The 27,670-nt window shown below is 37.4% G+C and overlaps 3 protein-coding genes across 6 annotated transcripts; 2 read left to right on the top strand and 1 right to left on the bottom strand.

Annotated features, from left to right (window-relative positions):
• The first annotated feature begins 53 nt into the window (after window positions 1–53).
• LOC104090615 (uncharacterized) lies at window positions 54–4,669 on the top strand. 2 transcript variants are annotated; one of them, XM_009595753.3, is made up of 8 exons: window positions 54–210; window positions 839–994; window positions 2,900–3,003; window positions 3,171–3,212; window positions 3,304–3,391; window positions 3,682–3,778; window positions 4,082–4,191; window positions 4,298–4,669. In XM_009595753.3, exons 2-8 carry the CDS (start codon window positions 864–866, stop codon window positions 4,419–4,421), a joined length of 696 nt encoding a protein of 231 aa, XP_009594048.1. In that variant the 5' UTR covers window positions 54–210; window positions 839–863; the 3' UTR covers window positions 4,422–4,669. The 2 variants fall into 2 exon arrangements, with proteins under 2 accessions (XP_009594048.1, XP_070038123.1); XM_070182022.1 differs by having other exon boundaries at window positions 3,304–3,395; window positions 3,677–3,778.
• A 143-nt stretch (window positions 4,670–4,812) lies between these two features.
• On the bottom strand, window positions 4,813–9,503 carry LOC104090616 (uncharacterized). Of its 3 annotated transcripts, XR_011410176.1 has the most exons (4): window positions 9,088–9,503; window positions 6,758–8,416; window positions 5,484–5,822; window positions 4,813–5,003 (listed from the first exon to the last, which is right to left on the bottom strand). XR_011410176.1 is itself a non-coding variant. In XM_009595754.4 (3 exons), exons 1-3 carry the CDS (start codon window positions 9,280–9,282, stop codon window positions 5,733–5,735), a joined length of 1,944 nt encoding a protein of 647 aa, XP_009594049.1. In that variant the 5' UTR covers window positions 9,283–9,503; the 3' UTR covers window positions 5,396–5,732. The 3 variants fall into 3 exon arrangements, 2 of the variants coding, with proteins under 2 accessions (XP_009594049.1, XP_009594050.1); XM_009595754.4 differs by lacking the exon at window positions 4,813–5,003 and having other exon boundaries at window positions 5,396–5,822; XM_009595755.4 differs by lacking the exon at window positions 4,813–5,003 and having other exon boundaries at window positions 5,396–5,822; window positions 6,758–8,413.
• A 1,642-nt stretch (window positions 9,504–11,145) lies between these two features.
• LOC104090612 (ER membrane protein complex subunit 8/9 homolog) lies at window positions 11,146–26,368 on the top strand. Its single transcript, XM_070182021.1, has 5 exons — window positions 11,146–11,372; window positions 12,569–12,715; window positions 12,826–12,888; window positions 25,603–25,769; window positions 25,863–26,368. The coding sequence occupies exons 1-5, from the start codon at window positions 11,169–11,171 to the stop codon at window positions 25,891–25,893; spliced, it is 612 nt and encodes a 203-aa protein (XP_070038122.1). The 5' UTR covers window positions 11,146–11,168; the 3' UTR covers window positions 25,894–26,368.
• The last annotated feature ends 1,302 nt before the right edge of the window (window positions 26,369–27,670 follow it).

Genomic DNA, 27,670 nt, shown 5'->3' with positions numbered 1-27,670 from the left:
CTATTTGTGTAAAGATACTGCTAGATTTGCAAGGGCCCAAGCCTTTATCCACTGGACCACAGTCAAAGAAGACGATGGCAAATATGTAATTTTAGGGATTGATAAATGTTTTAATCCGTTGAAAGCGGAATCCATAGTTTCTTCTCTCTCAATTTCGTGTCGAAGCTCCGACTCCCTCTGATTCTACGATCACTTCTCGTCGGACGTTAGGTAATGGAAAATTTTGTGTATTTTTACTTCAATTTCTCATTTGAACTATCATAGGATTTCGTCAATCAGTGCTTAAGTTACTGCAACGATGTTGTTTTTCTAGGGTTTCAGTACATGTTTTTTTTTTTGTTTCTATGTATTTTTTGTACTTTTTCTGAAAAATTCCTTTACCCTAGCTCAAGCCAGAGATTCCTATGGTTGGTTCTTTCGATTCACGTTTATTTTCACTTTTTCCACCAATATTTGAGCTGCCTGCTCTTAAGCAAGAAGGTCCGATTCAGTTCTTGAGTTTATAGTATTTATTAGTATTATTGTTGTTGTTGTGGTTGTTGTTACTGTTGTTGTGGTGCTGATCATCATCAACTCCAACTTAATCCCAAACTAGCTAGGATCAACTATATGAATAGTCTGCAACAAATTCTGGGCTGTTCGGCCCCATTTCACTCCAATTTCAGTTGATAGAAAATAATAACAATAATAATAATTATTATAATTGTTGTACCAATGTCTTACTCCCAGACTAGCTGGGTTAGTACTATGAATCATCTCAATCCAGTCGACACTACTTGGGCCCATTTTGTTTCAATTTCGTTTTATGAGTAAGTGGTTACATCTTTCTTTTTGATAGATTTTGTCTAGGAGATCTAGAAGGTATGACGACTGCAGCTAGACCTACTTGGGCACCTGCTAAAGGTGGCAATGAACAAGGTGGAACTCGTATTTTTGGTCCATCTCAAAAGTACTCTTCCAGAGACATTGCAGCTCACACTACCTTAAAGCCCAGGTTAGTAATCTTGCCCCGTCGTGTGCTTTTATTTTCACATTTGTTTTAATTTTATGGAGCTTTCTATCTTATTCCATGTGCATGAAGAAATTTTAAACTAGGTGATGTCTTACCGAGTTCAGGAGATATGAGCTTTGTGCAAGTCCTTTGAATTAGTAAATATAGTTGACGAAAGTCACGTCATTGAGTATGTGTTTTGAGCGGTTGGACGATATAACCAAACAATGTGATAATTCAGTGGTTAGAATCAAAATGATGTTCCTTTGGTGATGTATCTTTAACTGAGAAATATGAATAACTCCGTGATTTTACTTTAACATAGAGTTGTCTATCAAGCTAGTCGATTTTGTTTAGCATGTTCCATAGGCAGTAGGATTCTAATATTATTAGTAGAAAATATTTGGGAAACTTATGTCATAAAACCAGGGCTGAGACTTAACTTTATCAGAGTGTTACTGAGAAGCAAAGGAGCATGGCTTTGTTCTGTTATTCTGTGTTAGACATATTTCATACAACCCCCTCTAAAATAAATTTTGGCATGATAAACCTCAATGAAGTAATTTGTAGTTTTTTCTCCCTTTCTTATTGTTTTACCTATCTACTTGGGGCAGGGGATCATGGATGTTTCCAAAGTTCAAATACAAGCTTTGGCATTTCATGGCCCAGATAACCTGTTTCAATATAGATATTTAAGTTGAGTATAGATATCTAAGTTGCATTGTGTGCTTTTTAGTGTGTGTGTATTATATGTCCGATGTTGACCTCCGTGCAATGGTTCGTAGGTGTGAGACCATGGTGAGTGAAGGTGTTAAAACGGGACAGGGTAGACCTAAAATTACATGGAAGGAAGTTATTTCAAAAGACCTATAATTTCTTGGAATCCATGCAGACTTACGAAAAATAGAGCACAATGAAAGAAAAAGATCTTTATAGGTGGATAGCAATTAGTTGGGAATATGCTTAGTCATATTAGCATGTTTGCATTCCTATGCTTTCGAGCAGTCTTTTAGCCGTATTAGATATTTATATGCCTGTAGAAAAGATATAGATAACTTCTAATACCTTTTACTTTTTTATTTGATATAATGTTGGTCTGAGATGAGTTTAAATGGGAAACCATGGTTAGTGAGGATTCATATAGCCGATATCGACTTGTTTGAGACTGAGGCTGAGTTGTTGTTATTGTTGTGTGTGTCTGTGTATATACACACATAATATACAGAGTGTGTGTGTGTGCACGCGCGCGTTGCATTTTAATGACGTGAAATAGATAACAGTAAAATGCACTGATCACTATAGGGAGGTTGTCATGAGTCAAATTATACCCGTCAACGATGAACTGTGTGTTTTTTAGAAGTAGATTTTCCTTGGTAGTTGTACTGGACTACTGGATATTTTTCTACTGTCTCTTATTATTCTAGTTTGAAATTGAGGTAGTGTCCTAATTAGCATCTGGTAAGATTGCTCCGCCAACCTTAATGAGTAAGACATACATGATATTAACTATAACAAAGCATTGTTAATGACCTTATAAAAACGAAGCATTGTTAATGACCTTATAAAAACGAAGCATTGCTAATGTGCATCCTGTATCAGGAAAATGGTAAAACTATTCTTCATTTTATCTGTTGGAACATCGTGAGCGAAAATTATGAGAAGGATACCTATGTGTATCATGAAATTTCGAGAGAAAAAGATGATCAGTTTAAATCACTCAATTTATTTAAAAGCTGAAAAGATAACATGACTTATCTTTGTAGGAACCAGGTAAAATGGCTACTGAGATTACTTATTACGTCGATTGATGAAACTCTAGTCGTCAGTAGTATTTCATGTGTTGTTCTCTAAATTATATCCTGATTCCAAGTTGTTAATCCCGTTTCACATTGTCATGTATGGAAACAGAAAGGAGGGACAAGACACCCAGGATGAGTTGCAGAGGAGGAACCTCCGGGAAGAGTTGGAGGACCGTGAGCGGAGGCATTTCTCTAAAGATAAGGGTTATACTGGTACTGAAGTCTGGACATACTCTCATGCCCCCTGCCTCAACCCCCCCCCCCCCCCCACAAAACAGAGAGAGAGAGAGAGAGAGAGAAAAACATGCGTGCCTCATAGACATGTTAATACGTTGTAAAGTGACTGCTTTATGCCTGATTTTCTGTTGTTTTGGTTGCAGATGACAGAGATCGTAGGAGAAGTAGTCAACTCCTTTTGGAAGGTAACTTGCTGTTTGTTTTTGGGAACAGTCTAGGATTCCTAACAAGTCACTCATGAAATTTCTCCATTAATTGTCAATGTTGTTGTTGCAGGGGGTAAACGAGAGATTGAAGATCGTATTGTTCCACGGAGTGCTGATGCTGATGATGCTGATGTGGATGTCAAAAGTGGTGATGAGAGGTCTGTAACTCATACCGTATTTGTATAGACATGATAATTCAACCATAGTGGATTATTTGCCATTGACAACTTAAGGATTAAATTCCCAGAAAGTGCACTTCTTTTGAATGAACATCTTGTTATATATGACCATATTGTTAGAATATGTCATGTTGTCATGTACCAAGTAAATATTACCATTGGTTTCTTGATGTCGTTTCTTCTCTTGTCTTATAGAATATGCTATTGAACGTTATAATACTGTGGGTTGAGGAACTTATGAGTTGTTAACCTATTTTCCCTGAGTTCAGTGATGACGACGACGATGAAGATGAAGATGATACAGAAGCTCTTTTGGCAGAGCTTGAACAGATAAAGAAAGAAAAAGCAGAGGAGAAACTTCGAAAAGTAAGTATAACTAGATGCTCATAGTTTATTTACTTGTAACCTTTTACATCAATTTTGTGGTTGCATAGATTTCATTTCTCGAGGTTAATATTATTATATAGTTGGAACTCTATCTCTCTTGGAAGAGTCTTTATTTGAAAATTGCATATTTTTGCCTGCTGCCATCCAAATATGACATTATGTGATTGGATTTTATGCTAATCTAGAAGGGGAGATACTAATTTCACATTCATGTTAAAACCAAACTAGTCATCTGATGTACTGTGACTTGTTATCACTTTGAAATTGTGTGATCTTTGGCAGGAAAGGCAAGAGCAAGAAGAAGAGCTTAAAGCAAAGGAAGCAGAACTATTGAGAGGAAATCCTCTGTTAAACCACCAAGCCCAACCGACATCTTTCAGTGTGAAGAGAAGGTTTATCCTCGAGATCTGGCTTTTATAAGATTCTGTCTATTTTTTTTTTAAACATGCTGTAGCTAATGTTTTTCGCCTGATCCATTATATGTTGCTCTATCTTCAGGTGGGATGATGATGTGGTTTTTAAGAACCAAGCTCGTGGTGAAATGAAGGCAGCCAAGCGCTTTATCAATGACACTATCCGGAACGACTTTCATAGGAAGTTTCTTCAGAAATACATGAAGTAACAACATGATGTGGGTGAAATGCTCCAAGATTTGGCAAATATTATGTGCTCATTCCTTCTTAGAATGCAGTGTACCATCAATATAATCAAAGTCAGCTGGACTATTTCGTTATGTTATCATACTGTGTGGTTCTGCTGTGTCTGTATTATCCTGTTAACAACCATCAAGCGATGCTTAAGTTTTATGTCAAGATAAGTACTGTGATATTGCTATTTTGGTTAATATGCATTTATTGTGATTAAACCGAATGACTCCGTCTCCTTTCATTCTTACTATTAGAAATCCAAAGTCCATAATTTACCTAGCCTTTGCAATATGCTTACTCAAGGCTTTCGAGTTTCCAAATTGTTCTGCCATTGATCTTCAAGAGATGATTGCTCTATAGCTGGCACAGGTTGCCATTTGCTTCTAGTTCAAGGCAGTCGTGGTTTGCTTTATATGGCCACGCAGGGGAACTTCTATACATTGACGACAACAACAACAATCATCCAGTAAAATTTCACAAGTGGGGTCTGGGGAAGGTAGAATGTACGCAAAACTTACCCTTACCCCGAGGGAGTAGAGGTGCTGTTTCCGGTAGACCTTCGGCTCAAGAAGACAAAAAGAGAGACAATATATCAGTACCATCAACATAAAACAATAGAAATAATGAAAGCAACATAAGAACCAGAGAATAGATGAAAAAAAATTGCACTGTCAGACATCTAAAAGGAAATAATGAAAGCAAAATAAGAACCAGAGAATAGATGAAAAAATTTTGCACTGTCAGACATCTAAATGAAAAAATTTTGCACTGTCAGACATCTAAATCAGTAGTAAGCCGGAAAATAAGGCAAGTACCCGATGTATTAGTGGAGTTAAAAAGAAAAAGCTCTTCGATAGAAAGAATTGGCTAAATGCTTCAGTGCCAAGCTGCTAGTAATGTACATTAGTAAAGTATACTCAACAATAATAAAAGTTAGAAGCAGTGGAAATGATAAATAACTCTTTTCACACAATCAAACAAATATTTGGAAAAATGATACACATAAATATACAGTAACCAATGAGCTAGCAACTTACATACACAAATTGACAGATTCTGCATACATACATAAACCTCGAGCCAATTTGCAGAGGACAAGATGGTTGAAACCGATTTGCAGAGAACAAGACGGTTAAAGTCCATGACATGGAGAAACTAAGCCAAGCGTTGATCCGTGAAAAAGGTTCAGTGCTGTTGTCACACTCTCCATCAAGCTAAGTTGCAGCATTTCTTCCGATCACTTCAAAACTTTTCCAGAAGGTATTAGAAATACGGATTTGTTCTACTTATTCCTTCTGTCTTTCCAATACAAACTCAACATACAAATCTTTGATTCCAATCACAATAGTAGTTATTAGTGGCCCCATTATTGCTCCCTGCAGAACATAACCATGAACAATTAATATCAAGCAAAGCAAAATTTTAAACGAAAAGATAACTCATTCTCTTTCTAATAGTTCGAGGAAAATCACATTTCGTAGCTAGCTAGCTGATCGTCGACTTATCTTTTCTTGCTTGGAAAAACAGCACCTGAAGTGCCACTACATAAAGAACACCGCTAACTACTCTATGCATACGATTTTTCTCTTCTTTTGCTTCTTCTCTAATACTTCTTTATAGTGTCATTTATATCGGAGATAAGATTTAAGGTATTCTATTGAACTGCTGGAGATCTTCTCAAGGTAGCACCATTTTCATCTAAAGTAAACCGAGCAGACTCTCCCTCTTAGAGTAATATAAGGATCCTAGTTATGCATTGAATCAGCAGTTCGTGAAAAACATAGGCATGACTTACACTAAAGGTTGACATAGTGAAGAATAAAGTTGTAGGTGAAGGCAGTGAGTTTCTTTCCTCGGGGGAATTATTTGTCCTTCCCTTCATGTTGTTTTCACAGCTTTTGAAATAGAAAAAGGAAATTAAAAGCTTCCTTTTTGTCTAATACTGGAAAGGGAGCCTTGGCGTAACTAGTAAAGTTGTTGCCATGTGACCAGGAGGTCATGCGTTCGAGCCGTGGAAACAGCCACTTGCAGAAATGCAGGGTAAGGCTGCCTACAATAGACCCTTGTGGTCCGGCTTTTCCCCGGACCCCGCGCATAGCGGGAGCTTAGTGCACCTGGCTGCCTTTCTGTCTAATACTGGAATAGTTTTCTTATGCACTTTTTCTTCTCATGGTCAAGTAGAGGAACAAGAGGAGAGAATGCGTCCAACATACGGACTATGGTACCAAAGAAATGCAACTATGCGAGGAAATTTATGACAGAAATTCAAGAGATGACAGAAATTCAAGAGACAAAGATGCTTGCTATTTACCTCAATTGCTGAAGAAAACAATGTCATTCCACCAATAACGCTGAGACCAGTGAGATATACACTATAGCCAGTGTTATCCTCTTGAATTTCAGAGGTACCATAATCCATAAGCACAAGATGAATAATGGATAAGCTGAACGCCAATATATACCGACCTTCAATCACTAACTGTAATGCTGCTGGAATAGTTGAAAACCACGTAGGGAAAATAGGAAACAGAGGACTGATAAATGCAAGGACAGTCGACATGTACAAAAAGTGTATCGAGTATAATCTGAACAAGAGCCAAGTTAAGCATCCTTGAAAGAGCGCAATCTCCGCAGTCGCTAAAAGAACTCCGGAAATAGCTTTGTCAAGAACTTCCACGCATCGAATCCTTGCCGAATGTGATATTGGAAGCATACATATTACTTGTTCTGTTGCTCCTCCTGACTCCGATGTGATAAGATAATAAAGTACCCAGAAAAACACCATTGATTGAGACAGAAAATTGAAAAGACCTGCAGCTCCGGAAAGTATAGAACTCCCGATTGAAAACATGACCTGCAAACTACTACTTAAAAGAGATGTGCTAGTAACAAGTACACCCTGCATCACATTTGCTCCTTGAACGGCAAATCCTTTTGCCTTAACAACCAAGTCCTCTCTAGTGGTCAGTAATTCCCGGAAAATTGCATCGACTTCTGTGTACATTTGTCCCCACTCACAATCCTTAATCCTCCTTTTTAGGCTCAAGATCTTCGCAGCATATCGAGAGGGGGATGCCAAAGCTGTTGACCGCCCTAAAGAGTTATTCATCGGGGTTGTGATAAAATGTTTGATCCCACTAACAAACTCGGTCATATTATATTGGATAGCATAGCTATCTATCTGGTCGAATACAGTCTCGTACAATTGAGTAGTGTACTTATCCACCATCCCCGGGACATCATTTTCATCCATCCATTGTTTGACACCAATTTTCTCGGCATAATTACTCTCTTCTACGTGGGATTTCAACGCAATAACAGCGTCTTTTCCCTCCACTCCAATCTCATAAGAGAAGAAAATCGTACCCCCCAAAGAACCCACGCTCAACCCAACGATCAGTCCTACTGCGACGATAGTTTTCAATCTTTTCAATATCCCTCTAGTGAAGAAAGCACATATTGACAGTCTACGAAAGCTATGACTCCTAAAAGATGTTACTGCATTCATAGTAGACTCCACACTGTTAGTCGGAAACATAAATCCCAACGCAAGAAGCGCTACTGATCCAAAGAGACCAATTAGCTCATAGGCCATCACAAAAACCCAAAAAGAAACTAACCACCTTAACAACATAAAAAATCCACTTCTACTACGCTTCGAGGCATTACCTTTCTGTCTCCTAAGAACAACCCTGAAAATCATTTCCCTAATATCAACAAGGGTTCCGACGAAAACTCTGAATACAGCAATCGGGACAGCCAAAATGGTTTCGGTAAGGCCTAGTTCTAAAGGTTCCGACCAGAATGCAACAAGGGCTTGCTGAATTCCTCGTAATGGTATTGAACAAAGCACTGCCCATAATATAGGCCTTAAATATTCTTCAAGCAATTTGCCCACGGCATAAAGAATGAAAATTGTGAATGCAACACCGGCATGAGCCATGGCTATATAGAGGGCCAAGCGTACCTGCTGCGATATAATATAATTTTGTTATTAAAAGCGTCCAATATCTAATAACTTAAACTTTTAACTGAAAATGACACTTCAATATGGTACCAGAGAAGTTAGAGGTCTTAGATTAAAGTCTCACTGAGGACTGAGGTCTTAGATTAAAGTCTCACACCCACCCATCCTAAAAAGAAGAATTTCCACGTGTGTGGCCATGAAAAAAAAATCAAACCCACACGTGAGCAGGGGCGGAGATAGAGACCAAGGTGTCGGTCCAGCCGAATCCAGTAACTTTTGTCCAAATTCCATATTTTCTTAAGAAATCTATTTAATATGTATATATTATTAGTTAAGAACCCATTAACTTAAACTGACTAGAATCCTAAACCCATAAGCTTTAATCATGGCTTTGACTGTGCGTGTGAGGGGCATGTTGAGACCAGTGAGCGGAGCGCCCAAACCAGGAAGTGGAGTCAAAATATAAAGAAGTAAACACATGAAGAGCTAAGGGGATTCAACGTAAAGTATATATATAAATAATTCTTTTATCTAGCTCTAGAGTGTAATTTTTTGGACCCCTAGACTAAGGTGGCTCCGCCACTGGTTGAGACATAATATAATTAAGTAATTAAAAGTATACTCTACCTACCAGCTTAAGCTTTTAAATGAGATATCACACACTTCAACCGTACCTGAGATTCAGCTGATAAAAAATTATGATCTTGATTCTCTTTGGTTTCTGGGGTTTTTGGGAGAGTTTGTGGGGAGCCATGGTTCTTGGATTGTGAGTCATTTTTCTTCATTGAGGCAGATCGAAACATTTCTTGCCAAGGTGGACTAGAGCTGCTTGATTCAGTCTTGGGGTCAGAGTAAGGTACCAACTCCATTAGCAAGATACAATCTCTCTCTCTCTCTCTCAAACTTATGGGATGTTAAGTTAAGGTGCTGAAAATTCCAAGAAAGTTGGGAATCTGACAGGGAAAGAATGTTTGATTTTCAGGAGAATATGTAATATGCTGACACAAGTTGCAGAGTTAATGAAGCAATGAGGAATTGTGCTGTCCTCAAATGGGAAAGTGTAGTAGACTTCCAGATACTGACCATAAATTATTGACAACAGTATCTACGACTTCAACTCAAGTAATGGGACCTCAGCTATAAGAGGTTTAACTTAATAGCACCTTAGTTTAAAAAGGAGCCTCGAAGGATTGATAATGTTATTTTCGTGTGACTTATATGTTAGTTCAAGTCATGAAATTAACCATTTGACGCTTGCATCAAGGTAGGTTGACTACATCATACCCCTTAGGGTACAACCATTTTCTAAAACTTGCGTGAACGCGATATACATTGTGTACAAGGCTGTCCTTCCCCATTATAGTTTAAAAATTCTAAAAAATGGCCAAAAAGTGGAGCATGATGCCGCCATTTTCATTTCATGGAAGTCCACGACAGTTTAGAGGGCTATATGTGATGGTGCGTTCTGTATATTATGTGTAGAGGAGCGTTGCAATTTTTTTTGTTGGTTCTTGTGTGGAAGCTGGTATAAATAAGAAGAATTAACCTAAATAGCCGCCCACCTAATCTCGTAAACTAAAAATAGCCGACGGATATATAATATATGCATAATTCATGTACTATAATATAGGTATAATTGTGTATAATTAATGTATAATCTATGTATACCGGCTTGAAAAAGTAAACATTGAATCTGGTCGGCTATTTGTGTAACAATCCCTATAAATAGTGAAAGACGACTGTTTTTTTCAGGGCTTTCATTGAGGTAGAGATTACACCTGGTAGCCACTTTGAGTACTCCTATTTAAAACAAACATTGTTTTAAAAAAAACTATTTAAAATTTAGCCAATTTTAACTACTTTAGACAACTCATGCTATTGCTGTTTCTTTTTCTTCGGCGGACCTTCAAGTCAACTTCAGAAGTGAGGCTCTGCAAGGGCCTAAAGTCAGACAAAATACAATCACGACGTTAGCAAAGTCTAAAGGTGATTATGAGGCGATTAAACTTCAAAAACTTTATAGATTTAGGCTATTCATTAAATAGGGGTCCTAAAATGGCTATTTGTGCACTTCTCCCTTCACTGAATAGGCTTCAATTCGGGTGAAATTAAAAAATAGTCAGATTTACAAGTGATAATTGAAAATAGCCACAGTTTCAAAAATAATCGAATTTTAGCCACTTTTCATGTAAAGATAAATCTGAACGAAAACACTGTTCAAAATCTGAAAATATTCCAGCATAATATACTCGAGTTCGAATTTTTTACATGTGAACTTCCAGTATAATATGCTGGAGTTCCAGTATATTTATGCTGGAACTCCATCATAAATGTACTGGAGTTCCAGCATAATATACTGGTCCAACATAATATGCTGAAAGTTCATACACATGTGCACCAATCTCCAATATATTATGCTGGAACTCTCTGTGTTGCAGCAAAATAGTGGCTATTTTTCAATGACTTTGCAAACGCTGGCTATTTTTTAATTAGCAGTCTGAAAACTGGAACTCTCCGTATTACAGCAAAATAGTGGCTATTTTTCAATGACTTTGCAAACGCTAGCTATTTTTCAATTACCAGTCTGAAAACTGGCTAGCCCGTGCTATTTTTACCTTCAATCTTCATATAAGGCCCAATTTACAGCCCAAGTGATTATCCGTTTCAAAAGGTTGGGCCCAAAAACCCGCCAAAAACGTCAAAAATGTGAACTATAAAACAGATACTGGAATTTGCTCTGCTTGTGTTTGTTGTAATGGGGATCGAATCAACGTACGGGATTCACCAAAACGCCTATATCAAGCTGATCCTCCACGCGCTGAAGCACAAAACCTCAGCCGTCAACGGCGTTCTCCTCGGCCGCGTCTCCGGCGATGACACCGTGGAAATTGTGGAGTCGGTTCCCTTGTTCCACTCCCAAATCGGGGTCCTTCCTCCCCTCGAAATTGCCCTAATTATGGTCCGTCACCACACTTTATATTTCAACATTCACTGCGTTCAGCTGCAACTGTTTATATTTTTTTTAACATCTTATGTGAATATATATATATATATATATATATATATATATATTTACACACACACACACACACAAAATCGATTTAAGTTAGAGTTTAAGTTACTTCTATTTAAGCATTCATTGGTAACTTAGAATAAATGGTAAGTAACATGAAGAACATGTTAAATTGCAGTGATGGCATATAAATTCATTAAGTTGTCAGTCCTTTAACTTATACACATTTGACACTGTATTGAATTTTTTACACCAATTACGTTTTAAGTCACCTATAGAAGGGTGTGGAGGTTGAAGATTAGGGTAGAAGGTTAGTAGGTAGTCGTGCGTTTCTCTTTGACTTCTATAGTTCGATAGTATTAGTGCTAGTACGGTACCCTTTTTTCCTTAGTGTGCTATATTCACATGTCTTGTTCTGTTATTACTTGTCATCATTAATTCCGTAGTTTGCTGGCTGTACTTCGTTCATATTCTTGTTTGCTGCCTTGGATTTAGTTTTCTAAATATATTGTCTTGTTATTACTTGTTATCGGTATCTCTGTTGCTATCTTCGATTTAGTTTTCTAATTATTTGTCTTGCTATTACTTGCTATCAGGGTTTCTTTCATCTTCTTTAGCCGAGGGTCTATCGTAAACAGTCTCTCTGCCCTGCCAGGGTAGGGGTAAGGCTGTGTACATTATACCCTCCCAGACCCCACTTGTGGGATTATACGGGGTTGTTGTTGTTGTTGTATTTTTTGCTCTGTCAGTTCGTAGAACTTAAACTCATATGCGATGGATTTAAGTTATATACGATGACAATATATTAAAATTTCACACCAGTGTATGTAATTTAACCTGTTATAATATGTTATTTATCATTTATTCTAGGTTATCGATCAATATTGTTAAATAGAGTTAACTTAAACTCTACGACAACTATACATGCTCTAAGTTGACTTAAAATTTTGGATCTGCCCCTGAGCATATGCGTGTTTGTGTTTATATATAAATTTGTATACATATATATGAAATTCGAACCAATTGCCACAAAGGAGCAGTGGATATTGTGATACTTCGCACTTGCTGACTGAAAATCTTTTTGATCTGCCTCTAAGTCCTGTGTTTAATTTTAGGATTGTAATTTTGTTTTATTTGGACAGATAGAGGAGTATTATTGTGATAAAGGTTTAATTATTGTTGGTTATTTTCATGCCAATGAGAGATTTGATGATTCTGAGCTCGGAAATGTTGCTAAGAATATTGCAGATCACATCTACCGGTATTTCCCTCAAGCTGCTGTGCTCCTGGTACTTTTTTGTCGACTGAACATCCTTTGTTCTTCTTATGTTAGTTGAAAAGTTTGGATATTTGAATTGTTGGTAACAAAATGCTTAAGCTTAGAGTTTTATCGTTTCAGTTGGATAACAAGAAGTTTGAAGCTTTATCAAAAGAGGGGAAAGACAGGAGTCCTGTAATGCAGGTCAGTACGTAAGTGTTATTGAGCCATTGGGTTTTTTGAATTGAAGCTTAATCGCATGGATTTTAGCATTTCTTTCCTCCTTCTATTTGATTGCAGATGGTAATTACTCATTTCCTTGTGCTGTATTACTTTTGATCATTTCCTAATTGTTCCCCTCAAATGTTTTTACGGATGATGGACAAGTAACCATTCTGCCATCTAACATGTGGTTTCTGGTGAAGAGTTCTAGTTTGTATCAAAGTTTGTTATCCAAAAGAGTTCGAGTTTGTTGTGTCAAGGTCTCCCTGGAATTTTCATCTTGGGTTATTCTATGTTCTTGCACATAAGGTGTACCTTTTATTTTGAGCATTCTGGGATCAGTATTTTGGTTTCGATTCTTAGGTTCTTGGGATTATACTGAGTTTGTTGTTGTTCTTAGGTTCTTGGATCATCGACACATTACTGATTATCTCTTTCAAATATGAAAATATTATTCTTCTTATTAGCACTTAGTTTTGGATAGAAATAAAAAACCAGCTCCTCCGTTACTCGGCATGTATAATTGAAGTGGAATGGATACCTTTCAACGTTGTAGTTGTGACTGATAGGAGTTAGTGATTTAGGGCACATGTTGCTAGGGGTGCCTGATCTTTAGGTACCATGAAAGCTGCATCTTATCTGTATTCTTCTACAGATGGTGGTTCATCTATTTCAATCTTGCTGTAGTTCGACTTGTGCGACTTTTCGGTGAAGGCTAGTTTTTTTGGTTATTGAAGTCAGTAAATAAATGGCTAACGTGCTAGATTCTGAAATTTGGTGGTTTTTCTAAATCCTCTGAAGCAGAACTATGGTTCCCTCGGGATCTCTTGAATTAGCTTACCCAGATATGATTGAATGGGTCTTCATGCACTTTGTTCTGGCCTTTCAGAAGATTTAGGGTGCTAATAGTAGGCATTTTTGGTTACATAACCTATTTTTGTGGTTCTTGCCTTGCTGCTTGCATAGACTATGAGTTATATTGAGACAAGTTGTGGCCTTGTTGAATCTGACAATATTCACATATTTGTTTTTAATTTCTATAAAAGCTAGTATAGTTCACACAAATGTTGAATAATCATAAAAGCTACTATCATCACATACTTGTTGTCACCTTGTTGACTTTGAAAATATTCAACTTTGAGCTGTGAGACTTGTGAGCACGTAATTTTTGCCCTAATATCAAATTACTCCTAAAAAAATCCAAAAATAGCTTTAAATTATTTTTCTATATTTTTACTTAGTTAGCTTTGTACGTATTCATGTTTGATACATTTTTAAGTTGCATTTTAAATCCTAAAGAAAATACAAAAATATTTTGAATTTTTACATTTTATAATTAATTGCATTTGTAAAACACTAAAATATCAAAAAATATATTAGTAACTCTACATGCATTTTTAGGCTAGTTAATTAATTAGGTCATTAGTCAATTAATGAGTAAAATATATATATTAGTTTAGCCACACAAATTGGTTTAGTCAAGCCCACCCCTTTAGAAGCCCAATTTCCATGACCCACCTGGCCCAACCGGATCCCCCCTCTTTAAAACACCCATTTTCCCAAACCCTAAAAGGGAGAAGAGACCAAATTAGACCTCTCCCGAACCCGAATTCATATTCCGATTCGTTTCCCACATTTTGTCAGCTTAGCTTTTTTTTATTCCTGGAGTTTACTGACTTTAGGTCAATGACATTGTTGGGAATTCTTCTTAATTTTCTCGAAAAGATTCTTGGGCCTCTTTTTCCGGTTTTAATGTCCAGATGAGTTCTCTCTCCCTCTGTTTCTATCTGTGTCTATGCGGCTGTGTGTGAGTATGTCTTTTTAATTTTGAGAGAAAGAAGATGGAGAGAAGAACCGCCTTTCCTCAAATCGTCCTCAGTTCAATGGGAATCGATTGAGTTGAGATCTCAATTTGGTCGATATTTCATTTCTGCTGCTAGAAGTGGTTTTGGTCTCATTTGCTGTTCGTTGCTGTTTCAAGTAGTTGTAGCTGTTTCTTATTTCTGTCTATTTCTTCTCCAAAGCCAGAGATTTATTTTCCTTTTGTCTGCTTTGCTGCAACCAGGTATTAAATCATGACTGCAAGCCTTTGGATCTGTCTAAGTATTGAGCTCATTTATTTTGTAATAAAATATGGATTGGTGCATTAACATGTTTGATTTTCTCTATGACTATGTTTGTTTGGCTTGAATCATGATCAATAGGTTCTGTTCCTAGAGTAATGAATTAATTGTGTGCTTAGTTTACAGTAGTACAATTGCTCTAGTTATTCGATTTCCTGCTTGTTAACAGTATATATATTGGAGAATGGAATTGGAAGTGGCCTATTACTGACATTTTGCTCATTTCGTCTTTGCTGTAAATGTTGAAGCTAAAAATGAATGAATAAGTTAAAACAAAAGGCACGAGGGGTATAAGTCTATTAGTTGATATTTAGTTTGTTGTACTGTTGTTTGATTTGAAAGAATAACATACCAGTTAATAAAGTTGGTTGTGATGTAAGAATCGACAGTCAATCTTTGTAATGAAGCAATATTAATAACGTTAAAATTTGTTTATCATGTTTTCCTGTTTGAAATGATTCTTTGTTAAATTCATTTTCTCCTGAGGCATGTGACTCAATTTGGAAGGTTGTTTTGCGTATTCAAAAGCAATGAATCATCCTCATAAACCAGTAAATTGAAATGAGAAAACCATTTTCTGTTGGATAAAATCTTATGGAACATTGACACAGAATTTTGTGATTTTCTTGGATAGATTGTACGAATAATTTATTAGTAATGAATTCAATTGTAACGTATTTGGTTATACTGACATTTAGTAGTTAAAGTCACACATCTTCCACAATAACAAAATTTTTTTTTCCCTTTCCATAATTCTTAAACCTTCACATTTGATCTCAAACCTTAGGAAAAATTAAGCAACTTATAAACATTCGTAGCTTGCTTTAGGCGTGAGTAATAAATCATCGTGAATATGGGTACGGTTCCCGTGGCATAGTCATGATACATAAATTCCAATTCGAGTGTGCGTTTCACGTTACTCGATCAGAACTTCAAACAATAATAAAAATAAGCATGTCGTCAATCGCGGGTGCATTTCATGTGGCGCGGTTTGCGACGTGTGCCAAAACGACAAGTGTACGACATCGTGACTTGTTCTATAAATAATTAAAAGCGGTTAAAAAGTAAAAATGCACAATAGGCTTTAAATATGTAATAAATCAGATAATTAGGCCAAGTATTAATTGTTAAGCGACCGTGCTAAAACCACAGAACTCGGGAGTGCCTCACACCTTCTCCCGGGTTAACAGAATTCCTTACCCGGTCTTCTGTGTTCGCAGACCAGAAATAGAGTTAAATTTTCTCGATTTGGGATTTAAAATAAACCGGTGACTTGGGACACCATAAATTATTCCAAGTGGCGACTCTGAAATAAATAAATAATCCCATTTCGATTCATGTCACTTAGATTGGAAAAACTCCCTATCCCATTGCGGAAAAAAGAGGTGTGACAGCTCTGGTGACTCTGCTGAGGACACGAACCCAGAATCTCTGGTTCAGGGTTCAAAATTCGAGCTTAGAATAATTGTGATACTTGGTTTTGTTTATAATCCGATTTTTACGTGTTTGAGCCTAATGTGCTAAATAAAAATGTGCAGGATGAGCACTGTTGAAAATATACCTTTTCGAGTCGTAGACGAGATTCCACTAGGACTCCACATGTGGTTGAACGACCTGGGGGAGGTCGCCAAGCGTTCTGTGACAAAGGCTTTATGTGTGACAAAGGCTTTATGTGGGCTCACTGGTCTTCTGGAGATTAAACCAAGTGTTGATATAATCGAAGCTTTGATACCGTTTTGGGACCCGACACACAATGTTTTCTACTTCTCTGATTTCGAGTTGACCCCTACACTAGAGGAGATAGCAGGTTATGCTGGTTTCGAAGGGAAGCTAAGGCATCAATATCCAGTAGTACCAAGAACTGTAACCCCTCATAAGTTTTTGGACCTCTTGATTATTAGCCGGCAGGTTAAAGATGAAAATTTAGCCGGAGGATTCTGCACATTCCGTTTCTTATACATCCGGTATGGGGACCCCCACGGATTTGAGGCTCCGGACACTGGTTTGAATCATCAGGGAAATAAAGAAAAATGGGAAGCACGTAGGGGTTTGGCCTTTGTGGTGGCATTTTTAGGCACTCTGATATGCCCAAGGAGTGACAGACATATAGAATTGGGGCTCGCAGGAGTGGCCGACTTTATGGTCAAAAAGGCCAATGGCACTATCATACCGATGATTCTCGCAGAAATTTACCGAGCTTTAACCGTTTGTCGAGCCGGGACAATGTTTTTTGAGGGTTGCAACTTGCTTTTACAAATATGGTTGGTAGAACATCTTTGTCATCGCCCAGGTTACATGAACTACGGTCTGACCGAACTCAATTGCATCGAAGAATATGAAAAACGAGTAAACGGTCATGAGTTGCCAGAAGGTACTAAGGCATGGTTCGAGTATTTGGGTTCTTTAAACGCAAATCGAATTGAGTGGACTTTCGGTTGGCTCCCGGTCGATGAAGTTATTTACATGTCCGCCGGAGTGTGCTTTCTTTTATTAATGGGTCTTCGGAGTATTCAGCCATATGCCCTGCATCGGGTCCTACGCCAATTGGGCAGATACCAAACAGTCCCCTATGACGAAGATTTAAGTCCACAGATTATTGAACTATGCCCAAAAGCCACATTTCCAGAAGAAAGGGTTCGCCTGATTTGGCACCAATGTAGGTTCCTGGAACCACAGACTCAAGTACGAGATTTGTCCATGGGTTAAGTAGGATCCAGCTACGCCACATAGTATGGTAAAAGAAGTCGGGTCGATCAAGAGCCAGAACAGCCCGCCAAAAGGCCCCATGTCCAACAATTCACCGATGGAGCTCGAGAGCAATGGGTTTGGTTAGCTAAAGAAAAGGAATACCGGACTACTATAAACAAACTAGAAGAACAAATTGAAAAAATCAAATTTGATAGTAGTTTGCAGGCAGCTGAAGATGAAGGGGAAAAGAAGAGGTTGGCTAGGGAAAATGAAGCCCTTCGAGCCCAAATCCAGAGAATGAAAATAGCCGCCGAGACACCGGTAAGAAGTGAGAGAGATAGAGAAAATTATAACCAACCTAAGGCGGAAAGTGCATGATTATGGCTTTGACTTGACAAAGGCCGAAAGGGACTTGTTAAATGCTCAAGCAAAGTTGGCCAAAAGTGCAGAAGAACATGCTAGATTAGCCCAACAGTTGAAGCAGAAATATGACAAAGAAGTAGCAATTTTACAGAAAAAGCTGGTTGCCCTGAAAAATGAAATGGTCAAGCAAATAAATGATTTCAAGACAGAAAGAGAGCATTGCTATGCATTGATTTACCAACTACAAGAAAGCCTGCAACAGTTACAAGACCAAAACAACACAGATACACAAGTGTTAGAGGCTCGGGCCCAGCAGATTGGACGTTTGCTTCAAGAAAAACGTTGTCATCAGAATGAGAATTAAAGAGATAGCTAATTATGTTGTAATGAAATGCCATGAATGTGAAGACATGACCAAGTCTATGTTTTTTGCTTCTGTAATGACATTCGTTCGACAGGTGATGGTTGACCTAGACCACCTTCAAGAAGATATTGCCTGTAGGCCCGTGCGGAGACCGGCTTATGTCCCGCAAGCCCTCGGAGTACCAGTGGAGGCTCTTATGTATTTTTAATTTTTTTTAGTTAGTTTTTGAGTCTGTATTTTACTTTCCTCGAGTTTTGTTCATCCTTGTCAAGGCTGCTTATTGCTTTATTTCGAGTCTGTAGATTTTTCTTTTGTAGTCATCACTACTTTTAAGTCCTTGTAATAGAAAATCCAAAAAGATGTCTTTTATTAATGAAATATTGAAAAAAAAAAATCATTTCGCATTTATTTCCCTGAACTAAAAAAAATCATTTCGCATTTATTCTATTACAAGGACTTAAAAGTAGTGATGACTACAAAAGAAAAATCTACAGACTCGAAATAAAGCAATAAGCAGCCTTGACAAGGATGAACAAAACTCGAGGAAAGTAAAATACAGACTCAAAAACTAACTAAAAAAAATCAAAAATACATAAGAGCCTCCACTGGTACTTCGGGGGCTTGCGGGACATAAGCCGGTCTCCGCACGGGCTTACAGGCAATATCTTCTTGAAGGTGGTCTAGGTCAACCATCACCTGTCGAACGAATGTCATTACAGAAGCAAAAAACATAGACTTGGTCATGTCTTCACATTCATGGCATTTCATTACAACATAATCAGCTATCTCTTTAATCCTCATTCTGATGACACCTTTTTCTTGAAGCAAACGTCTAATCTGCTGGGCCCGAGCCTCTAACACTTGTGTATCAGGCTTTCTTGTAGTTGGTAAATCAATGCATAGCAATGCTCTCTTTCTGTCTTGAAATCCTTTATTTGCTTGACCATTTCATTTTTCAGGGCAACCAGCTTTTTCTGTAAAATTGCTACTTCTTTGTCATATTTCTGCTTCAACTGGTGGGCTAATCTAGCATGTTCTTCCGCACTTTTGGCCAACTTTGCTCGAGCATTTAACAAGTCTCTTTCGGCCTTTGTCAAGTCAAAACCATAATCATGCACTTTCCGCCTTAGGTTGATTATAATTTTCTCATCTCTCTCACTTCTTACCGGTGTCTCGGCGGCTATTTTCATTCTCTGGATTTGGGCTCGAAGGGCTTCATTTTCCCTAGCCAACCTCTTCTTTTCCCGTTCATCTTCAGCTGCCTGCAAACTACTATCAAATTTGATTTTTTTCAATTTGTTCTTCTAGTTTGTTTATAGTAGTCCGGTATTCCTTTTCTTTAGCTAACCAAACCCATTGTTCTCGTGCTCCATCGGTGAATTGTTGGACATGGGGCCTTTTGGCGGGTTGTTCTGGCTCTTGATCGACCCGACTTCTTTTACCATACTATGTGGCGTAGTTGGATCCTACTTAACCCATGGACAAATCTCGTACTTGAGTCTGTGGTTCCAGGAACCTACATTGGTGCCAAATCAGGCGAACCCTTTCTTCTGGAAATGTGGCTTTTGGGCATAGTTCAATAATCTGTGGACTCAAATCTTCGTCATAGGGGACTGTTTGGTATCTGCCCAATTGGCGTAGGACCCGATGCAGGGCATATGGCTGAAGACCCATTAATAAAAGAAAGCACACTCTGGCGGACATGTAAATAACTTCATCGACCGGGAGCCAACCGAAAGTCCACTTAATTCGATTTGCGTTTAAAGAACCCAAATACTCGAACCATGCCTTAGTACCTTCTGGCAACTCATGACCGTTTACTCGTTTTTCATATTCTTCGATGCAATTGAGTTCGGTCAGACCGTAGTTCATGTAACCTGGGCGATGACAAAGATGTTCTACCAACCATATTTGTAAAAGCAAGTTGCAACCCTCAAAAAACTTTGTCCCGGCTCGACAAACGGTTAAAGCTTGGTAAATTTCTGCGAGAATCATCGGTATGATAGTGCCATTGGCCTTTTTGACCATAAAGTCGGCCACTCCTGCGAGCCCCAATTCTATGTGTCTGTCACTCCTTGGGCATATCAGAGTGCCTAAAAATGCCACCACAAAGGCCAAACCCCTACGTGCTTCCCATTTGTCTTTATTTCCCTGATGATTCAAACCAGTGTCCGGAGCCTCAAATCCGTGGGGGTCCCCATACCGGCTGTATAAGAAACGGAATGTGCAGAATCCTCCGGCTAAATTTTCATCTTTAACCTGCCGGCTAATAATCAAGAGGTCCAAAAACTTAGGGTTACAGTTCTTGGTACTACTGGATATTGATGCCTTAGCTTCCCTTCGAAACCTGCTATCTCCTCTAGTGTAGGGGTCAACTCGAAATCAGAGAAGTGGAAAATATTATGTGTCGGGTCCCAAAACGGTATCAAAGCTTCGATTATATCAACTCTTGGTTTAATCTCTAGAAGACCAGTGAGCCCACATAAAGCCTTTGTCACAGAACACTTGGCGACCTCCCCCAGGTCGTTCAACCACATGTGGAGTCCTAGTGGAATCTCGTCTACGACTCGAAAAGGTAAATTTTCAACAGTGCTCATCCTGCACATTTTTATTTAAGGCGACTGGTTAAAAACAAGTGATTTTTGATTTTTTTTTTAATTGATTTTTGAACCGAAAAGAAAGTTTTTTTTTGCAAAATAAAACTCAAACAACTCAAGGCCACCTTTGCAAATACGGCCCTCCCTTCAGAAATGAAGATTTTAAAATTGTGCTTGCTAAGTGGTCAAAATTAGGAAAAGAGCCATAGGTGGCTATTTTTGCAAAACAAGCCTTTCGGCGTCCCGTCGGGACGTTCCTGGTTATTTGGACAGAAAATGGCATCCCCTAAATTTATTTATGACAAAATGATGCATTTTTTGGTTATTTTTGCAAAAACGAGGCCGTACCCGATGAGGGTTGCCTACGTATCTCACATCCGGTGAGAATCAAACCCGCGTAGTTCGGTCAATTTTGATGCACAGACAAATATGATTTGTTTTGAAATGCTTTTCTCTCTTTATTCTTGAAATTTTGACAGAGTTTTTTTGAATACTGGGATTGTCAAAACCAGGCGTTTTTCTATCCTACCTCACTCTTTGGTTTTTCTCTTCTATTGTTTTTTATTTTTATTTTCTAACTCAAGAAGCCGGTCAACATACAAGCCAAGCAAATTAATGCACAAGTAGCACGTAAAGAATGCATCAGGATGGTCCTTTAATTTTCGGTACACCTATCCTAGACGGACTCAGCCCCTGTGTTGAGTCCCCTAAGTCAAATGCACGTGATGCAAGCAAACGTACCTACTAGGGATCCGGCATGAGGCTGTGTTATTCTAAGCTTAAATCCTGGGTGTATTGTTCTAGACCTGGCTTACCCGAGCGGACAACTCGAGCCGAGCGGGGGCAGCGTACCGGGAATACAGAAGCTTCACCGGCTTTGCAACTTGTCCGAACCTCGTTCTAAGATTAGGATATGACTCTAACAGAAAAGAAGCCACGCGAAGCGCACGCTCCCCAGAAGATTTAGAAGACTCGGAGAGAAGGAGGGTTTCGTAGCAATTTATAAACAGTTCAAACGGTTAAAAGCGGCATTTAGCACATTAGGCTCAAACACGTAAAAATCAGATTATAAACAAAACCAAGTATCACAATTATTCTAAGCTCGAATTTTGAACCCTGAACCAGATATTCTGGGTTCTTATCCTCAGCAGAGTCGCCAGAACTGTCAAACCTCCTTTTCCGCAGTGGGATAGGGAGTTTTTCCAATTTAAGTGACATGAATCGAAATTGGATTATTTATTTATTTCAGAGTCGCCACTTGGAATAATTTATGGTATCCCAAGTCACCGGTTTATTTTAAATCCCAAATCGAGGAAATTTGACTCTATTTCTGGTCTGCGAACACAGAAGACCGGGTAAGGAATTCTGTTAACCCGGGAGAAGGTGTGAGGCACTCCCGAGTTCTGTGGTTTTAGCAAGGTCGCTTAACAATTAATACTTGGCCTAATTATCTGATTTATTACATATTTAAAGCCTATTGTGCATTTTTACTTTTTAACCGCTTTTAATTATTTCTGGAAAAGTCACGATGTCGTACACTTGTCGTTTTGGCACACGTCGCAAACCGCGCCACATGAAATGCACCCGCGATTGACGACATGCTTATTTTTATTATTGTTTGAAGTTCTGGTCGAGTCACGTGAAACGCACACTCGAATTGGAATTTATGTATCATGACTATGCCACGGGAACCGTACCCATATTCACGATGATTTATTACTCACGCCTAAAGCAAGCTACGAATGTTTATAAGTTGCTTAATTTTTCCCAAGGTTTGAGATCAAATGTGAAGGTGTGTGACTTTAACTACTAAATGTCAGTATAACCAAATACGTTACAACTGAATTCATTACTAATAAATTATTCGTACAATCTATCCAAGAAAATCACAAAATTCTGTGTCAATGTTCCATAAGATTTTATCCAACAGAAAATGATTTTCTCATTTCAATTTACTGGTTTATGAGGATGATTCATTGCTTTTGAATACGCAAAACAACCTTCCAAATTGATTCACATGCCTCAGGAGAAAATGAATTTAACAAAGAATCATTTCAAACATGATAAACAAATTTTAACGTTATTAATATTGCTTCATTACAAAGATTGACTGTCGATTCTTACATCACAACCAACTTTATTAACTGGTATGTTATTCTTTCAAATCAAACAACAGTACAACAAACTAAATATCAACTAATGGACTTATACCCCTCGTGCCTTTTGTTTTAACTTATTCATTCATTTTTAGCTTCAACATTTACAGCAAAGAAGAAATTAGCAAAATGTCAGTAGTAGGCCACTTCCAATTCCATTCTCCAATATATATACTGTTAACAAGCAGGAAATCGAATAACTAGAGCAATTGTACTATTGTAAACTAAGCACACAATTAATTCATTTCTCTAGGAACAGAACCTATTGATCATGATTCAAGCCAAACAAACATAGTCATGGAGAAAATCAAACATGTTAATGCACCAATCCATATTTTATTACAAAATAAATGAGCTCAATACTTAGACTGATCCAAAGGCTTGCAGTCTTGATTTAATACTTGGTTGCAGACAAAAGGAAAATAAATTTCTGGCTTTGGAGAAGAAATAAGAAACAACTACAACTACTTGAAACAGCAAATGAGACCAAAACCACTTCTAGCAGCAGAAATGAAATATCGACCAAATTGAGATCTCAACTCAATCGATTCCCATTGAACTGAGGACGATTTGAGGAAAGGCAAAAACCGAATTCATATTCCGATTCGTTCCCCACATTTTGTCAGCTTATCTTTTTTTGATTCCTGGAGTTTACTGACTTTAGGTCAATGACATTGTTGGGAATTCTTCTTAATTTTCTCGAAAAGATTCTTGGACCTCTTTTTCCGGTTTTAATGTCTAGATGAGTTCTCTCTCCCTCTGTGTGTGGGTATGTCTTTTTAATTTTGAGAGAAAGAAGATCTGAAGGGGGAGGCGCCGCTTTTTGTTTTTCTCTAGGGGAGGTCTAATTTGGTCTCTTCTCCCTTTTAGGGTTTGGGAAAATGGGTGTTTTAAAGAGGGGGGATCCAGGTGGGTCATGGAAATTGGGCTTCTAAAGGGGTGGGCTTGACTAAACCAATTTGTGTGGCTAAACTATTATATATATTTTACTCATTAATTGGCTAATGACCTAATTAATTAACTAGCCTAAAAATGCATGTAGAGTTACTAATGTATTTTTTAGTGTTTTACAAATGCAATTAATTATAAAATGTAAAAATTCAAAATATTTTTGTATTTTCTTTAGGATTTAAAATGCAACTTAAAAATGTATCAAACATGAATACGTACAAAGCTAACTAAGTAAAAATAATTTAAAGCTATTTTTGGATTTTTTTAGGAGTAATTTTATATTAGGGCAAAAATTACGTGCTCACAAGACTTAATCTGCAGGAACGTTGTTCTGTGTCATGGCTCATTTGATCACATGCTTAATAATAATTGGATGTTAGCTCATTTTTTGTTGAAGATTTTGAATTTAACTGCTAAAGTAATGTACCAATAAAAAGAGGCACCCATGCTAGTTGCCCAGTTCAAGTAAGCAATCACATTATATCTTCCTTGATATGCAAAAACCTTTATTTTTCTCTTCCTCTCAAAGTCAAAATGTTTGTTTGTGTCTCCATGGTTAACATATGCTTATCGATGAAGAAACTGGATTATTTGAAGTTCAGTGGAACAATGATATTTGGATAGCTAGACCCTTGGCATGATATTTCCTGTCTGACCTTCTCCACATGGACTTTGTTTCAACCCACCTAGGTTGTTTGAGGATTTGGAATTTGAATTTGAGGTGGACCTCATCATGCTAGGTAGCATAGGAGAAGAAAGTTTCTTCAATCATTCATGAATTCTTGAAAATTGCCTTCTAATTTTGATTCCTAGAATTAAGTCTTGAGGTGGTTTTATCTGCATGTGAAAATAGAGAATGGTCTGGGTTGAGTAGCTTAAAGTTTCTTGCTAAAGAGTCCTAAAAATTCTTTTAGGTCTTTGCCCGGAAACTCAAGCTTTAGATTTCATTACATTTACATTTTCCATTTGTTTTAGCATAGTTTAGGAATCCTTGGTGAAATAAGTAAAATTGAGCTCACAAATTTTATGCTTTACCATACGTTGCAATTAAATATATTCGCGGCAACCAGTTCACTAATTTGTCTTCCCAATTAATTGTTTTTTTATTGGCTTTTGTTAGTTAATGATTAGTATTGAGACACTCTATGGTGTCGATTTAACATGTTCTCCATCTTTTTGATATTGCTCTGTCCCTATGCAAATCTTAATAGTATCTCTTTTTCCCTATGTGTCCAATTTTCATGTAATTCAAGCAATAGAGTGGTCTTCATTTATTCTCCACAGTGGTTTTGGTTCCCCATAAATTTCACGTTTTTCTTGATAGTTATTTGTGTCTTGCTCATTTACTTGTCCTGCTAGTATACTATGATCCTCTTGCTAACGTTGTAATTATGTCCTCAAAGAGTTTTCGGTGCCTCTAACGTGGTTCTTTTAATGTATGCCTTTTTGTTTAGCTTTACTCCAAGGATGGATCTAGGAGTTGGAAACTAGTGGGATCAGATGGAAGCATCCGTTTGAAAATTAAAGAGCCATCAGCAAATATAGTCCTTCTAGATTACATCTCATCAGGGAAATGGAAGGATATTATAGATTTCGATGACCACCTCGATGACATTAGCAAGTAAGAGCTTTACACTGTAGACTGATTGAACTCGCCAATATCTGCATTCTTCTAAGAGGCGCGTGTTTTCTGCTTTTGCTCTTATATTGTCAGGGATTGGGTGAATACAGAGCTCTTCAATTGAAGTTTCTATGTGGAATTGGCTATTGTCCTGTTGGTGCTGTATCATGGGTGGTATTATTCATTCCAGTGCAGTTGCTGACTGTCTGAAGAAAAGGACATAACTTCAAAAATCACAAACGCGAGAAAGATTTACCATTTCAGTAATGGCTTTGTGATCCAATAGAAGGTAGCCCCGGGGTTTGATTCTCACAAATGTGCGCGCAGTAGTACCTGTGCATGAAACTACATATCATTTGACCTTGGTGATGACTGAGGATGAAGTTTACTGAACTTTGCTTTCTGTCATAATCCAGAATGATTTGAATTTAGTTGTTTTTCTTTCAAGTTGCAACTATTTATCTGCAACGAGGAAACTAGTAAATTATCAAAGTTTAGCAAGTCCAAGTGAAAAACTTCAAATTTACTCAAGCGTGATTGTGGAACTTATGAAACTTGTTTTTTCTATTTGAAAACATGATTATGGCTTTTGGCTTTCAGTCTGAATAGTGTTTGTGTTTCACTAATTCCATTTAGTTGCCACGGCCCTCAGTCTACAGTCTTTAGGCTTAGACTGTTAGAATTATGGTCAATTTGTTTTGTGGCCCATTACAAACTTGTATTTTGTTTTATGATCCCATCTCTTTTTTTTTTATACATGAGAGATTTGTTTTTACACATAAGAGATCTTTCTTTTACACGTAAGAGATCTAAAAAGGACATTTTCTTAAATTTAACATTGTAAAAGGCCATTAAGGCCTAAAACCTCGTAGAATTATTACATAAGAAAGTAGGATACAGAATAAAATAGAATTATTTAATAATAAGAAAGAGCCAGATGAGAGAAAAAAATAAGGTAACGACACGATTACACCAAATCAATCGTTACATGAAGTGACACTTTTTGTCGTTACGTAGCAATAAATTTAACAATACGATAATAAAATTTGAATTACAATAAAAACAAACATTGTATTTATAATAACAAATACGATACAATATAATAAATAATCACCCTACAAACAATGTTGTTAGACTGTACACCCATTAAACAAATCCATGCTTCAATAGTGCTTTGTTTCTTCAGCTTCGTCACGCTGTGTTCTTCTCATAATTATATGCTTTGGATTATGCTTGTTGAGTCACTTAGAGATTATTCCAAAACAAGTAGAAAAAAATGAAAAAGAAAGAGGCAACATGATGACGTGGTATTCCACTTTTATTTCATAGATTAGAAATAGTTGGTAGTGGATCCAAAATTAAAAGTCTGTAGGTTGATGGTGAGTGTGTAAATAGATGCGCACATATTTTTTTTAAAATTTAAAAGTATATATACTTGAATTGAAGATAGAAAATGTATTTGTATGCAGATAAAGTAACAATTCGACGTTTGAATCATGGATATGGTCACGCAGCAATTCTAATTCCAATTTCGTACATCAAATTGTTACTTCGTCCTTTTCTTAAGAAGATAAAATCGGTTGAATCACATATCAATGTAGTGATGGAAAATTGGTCTTTTTATATGATCGATGCTGTTGAGTTTCTAAAATAGACTTATTTTTTTCACTAATATTGTATATAAGTTGAACTCATTTTACAAAATTCTTAGAAATGGCGTTGCCTACCGTACCATTTCAGCTGCATTCAAGTTCAGACGATTTGGTTGCCTCAACAATACTACTTTCTTGGGTAGCATTTGAGTGCACACTTGGAAGTTACTCAAATAATTATTTGAAATTGTTCAGTTTTGCCATTTATAATACTAGAGGCGGATCCAGAATTTCAACAGGATTGATACA

Source organism: Nicotiana tomentosiformis, chromosome 8 (genome assembly GCF_000390325.3).
Source record: "Nicotiana tomentosiformis chromosome 8, ASM39032v3, whole genome shotgun sequence".
In the NCBI taxonomy this organism is placed as follows: domain Eukaryota; kingdom Viridiplantae; phylum Streptophyta; class Magnoliopsida; order Solanales; family Solanaceae; genus Nicotiana; species Nicotiana tomentosiformis.
This window is presented reverse-complemented; position numbering and strand designations above follow the sequence as displayed.

Bases quoted from the DNA above. Each gene is read 5' to 3' on its own strand.
- LOC104090615 (XM_070182022.1), top strand. From the start codon at position 864: ATGACGACTGCAGCTAGACCTACTTGGGCACCTGCTAAAGGTGGCAAT. The intron at 3,213-3,303 runs GTAACTTGCTGT...TTGTTGTTGCAG, and splicing joins TAGTCAACTCCTTTTGGAAG to GGGGTAAACGAGAGATTGAA. The intron at 4,192-4,297 runs GTTTATCCTCGA...CTCTATCTTCAG, and splicing joins TCTTTCAGTGTGAAGAGAAG to GTGGGATGATGATGTGGTTT.
- LOC104090616 (XM_009595754.4), bottom strand. From the start codon at position 9,282: ATGGAGTTGGTACCTTACTCTGACCCCAAGACTGAATCAAGCAGCTCT. The intron at 8,417-9,087 runs GTACGGTTGAAG...ATTATATCGCAG, and splicing joins TTTTATCAGCTGAATCTCAG to CAGGTACGCTTGGCCCTCTA. The intron at 5,823-6,757 runs GTAAATAGCAAG...TATGTTCTGCAG, and splicing joins TGTTTTCTTCAGCAATTGAG to GGAGCAATAATGGGGCCACT.
- LOC104090612 (XM_070182021.1), top strand. From the start codon at position 11,169: ATGGGGATCGAATCAACGTACGGGATTCACCAAAACGCCTATATCAAG. The intron at 12,716-12,825 runs GTACTTTTTTGT...TTATCGTTTCAG, and splicing joins CTCAAGCTGCTGTGCTCCTG to TTGGATAACAAGAAGTTTGA. The intron at 25,770-25,862 runs GTAAGAGCTTTA...TTATATTGTCAG, and splicing joins CACCTCGATGACATTAGCAA to GGATTGGGTGAATACAGAGC.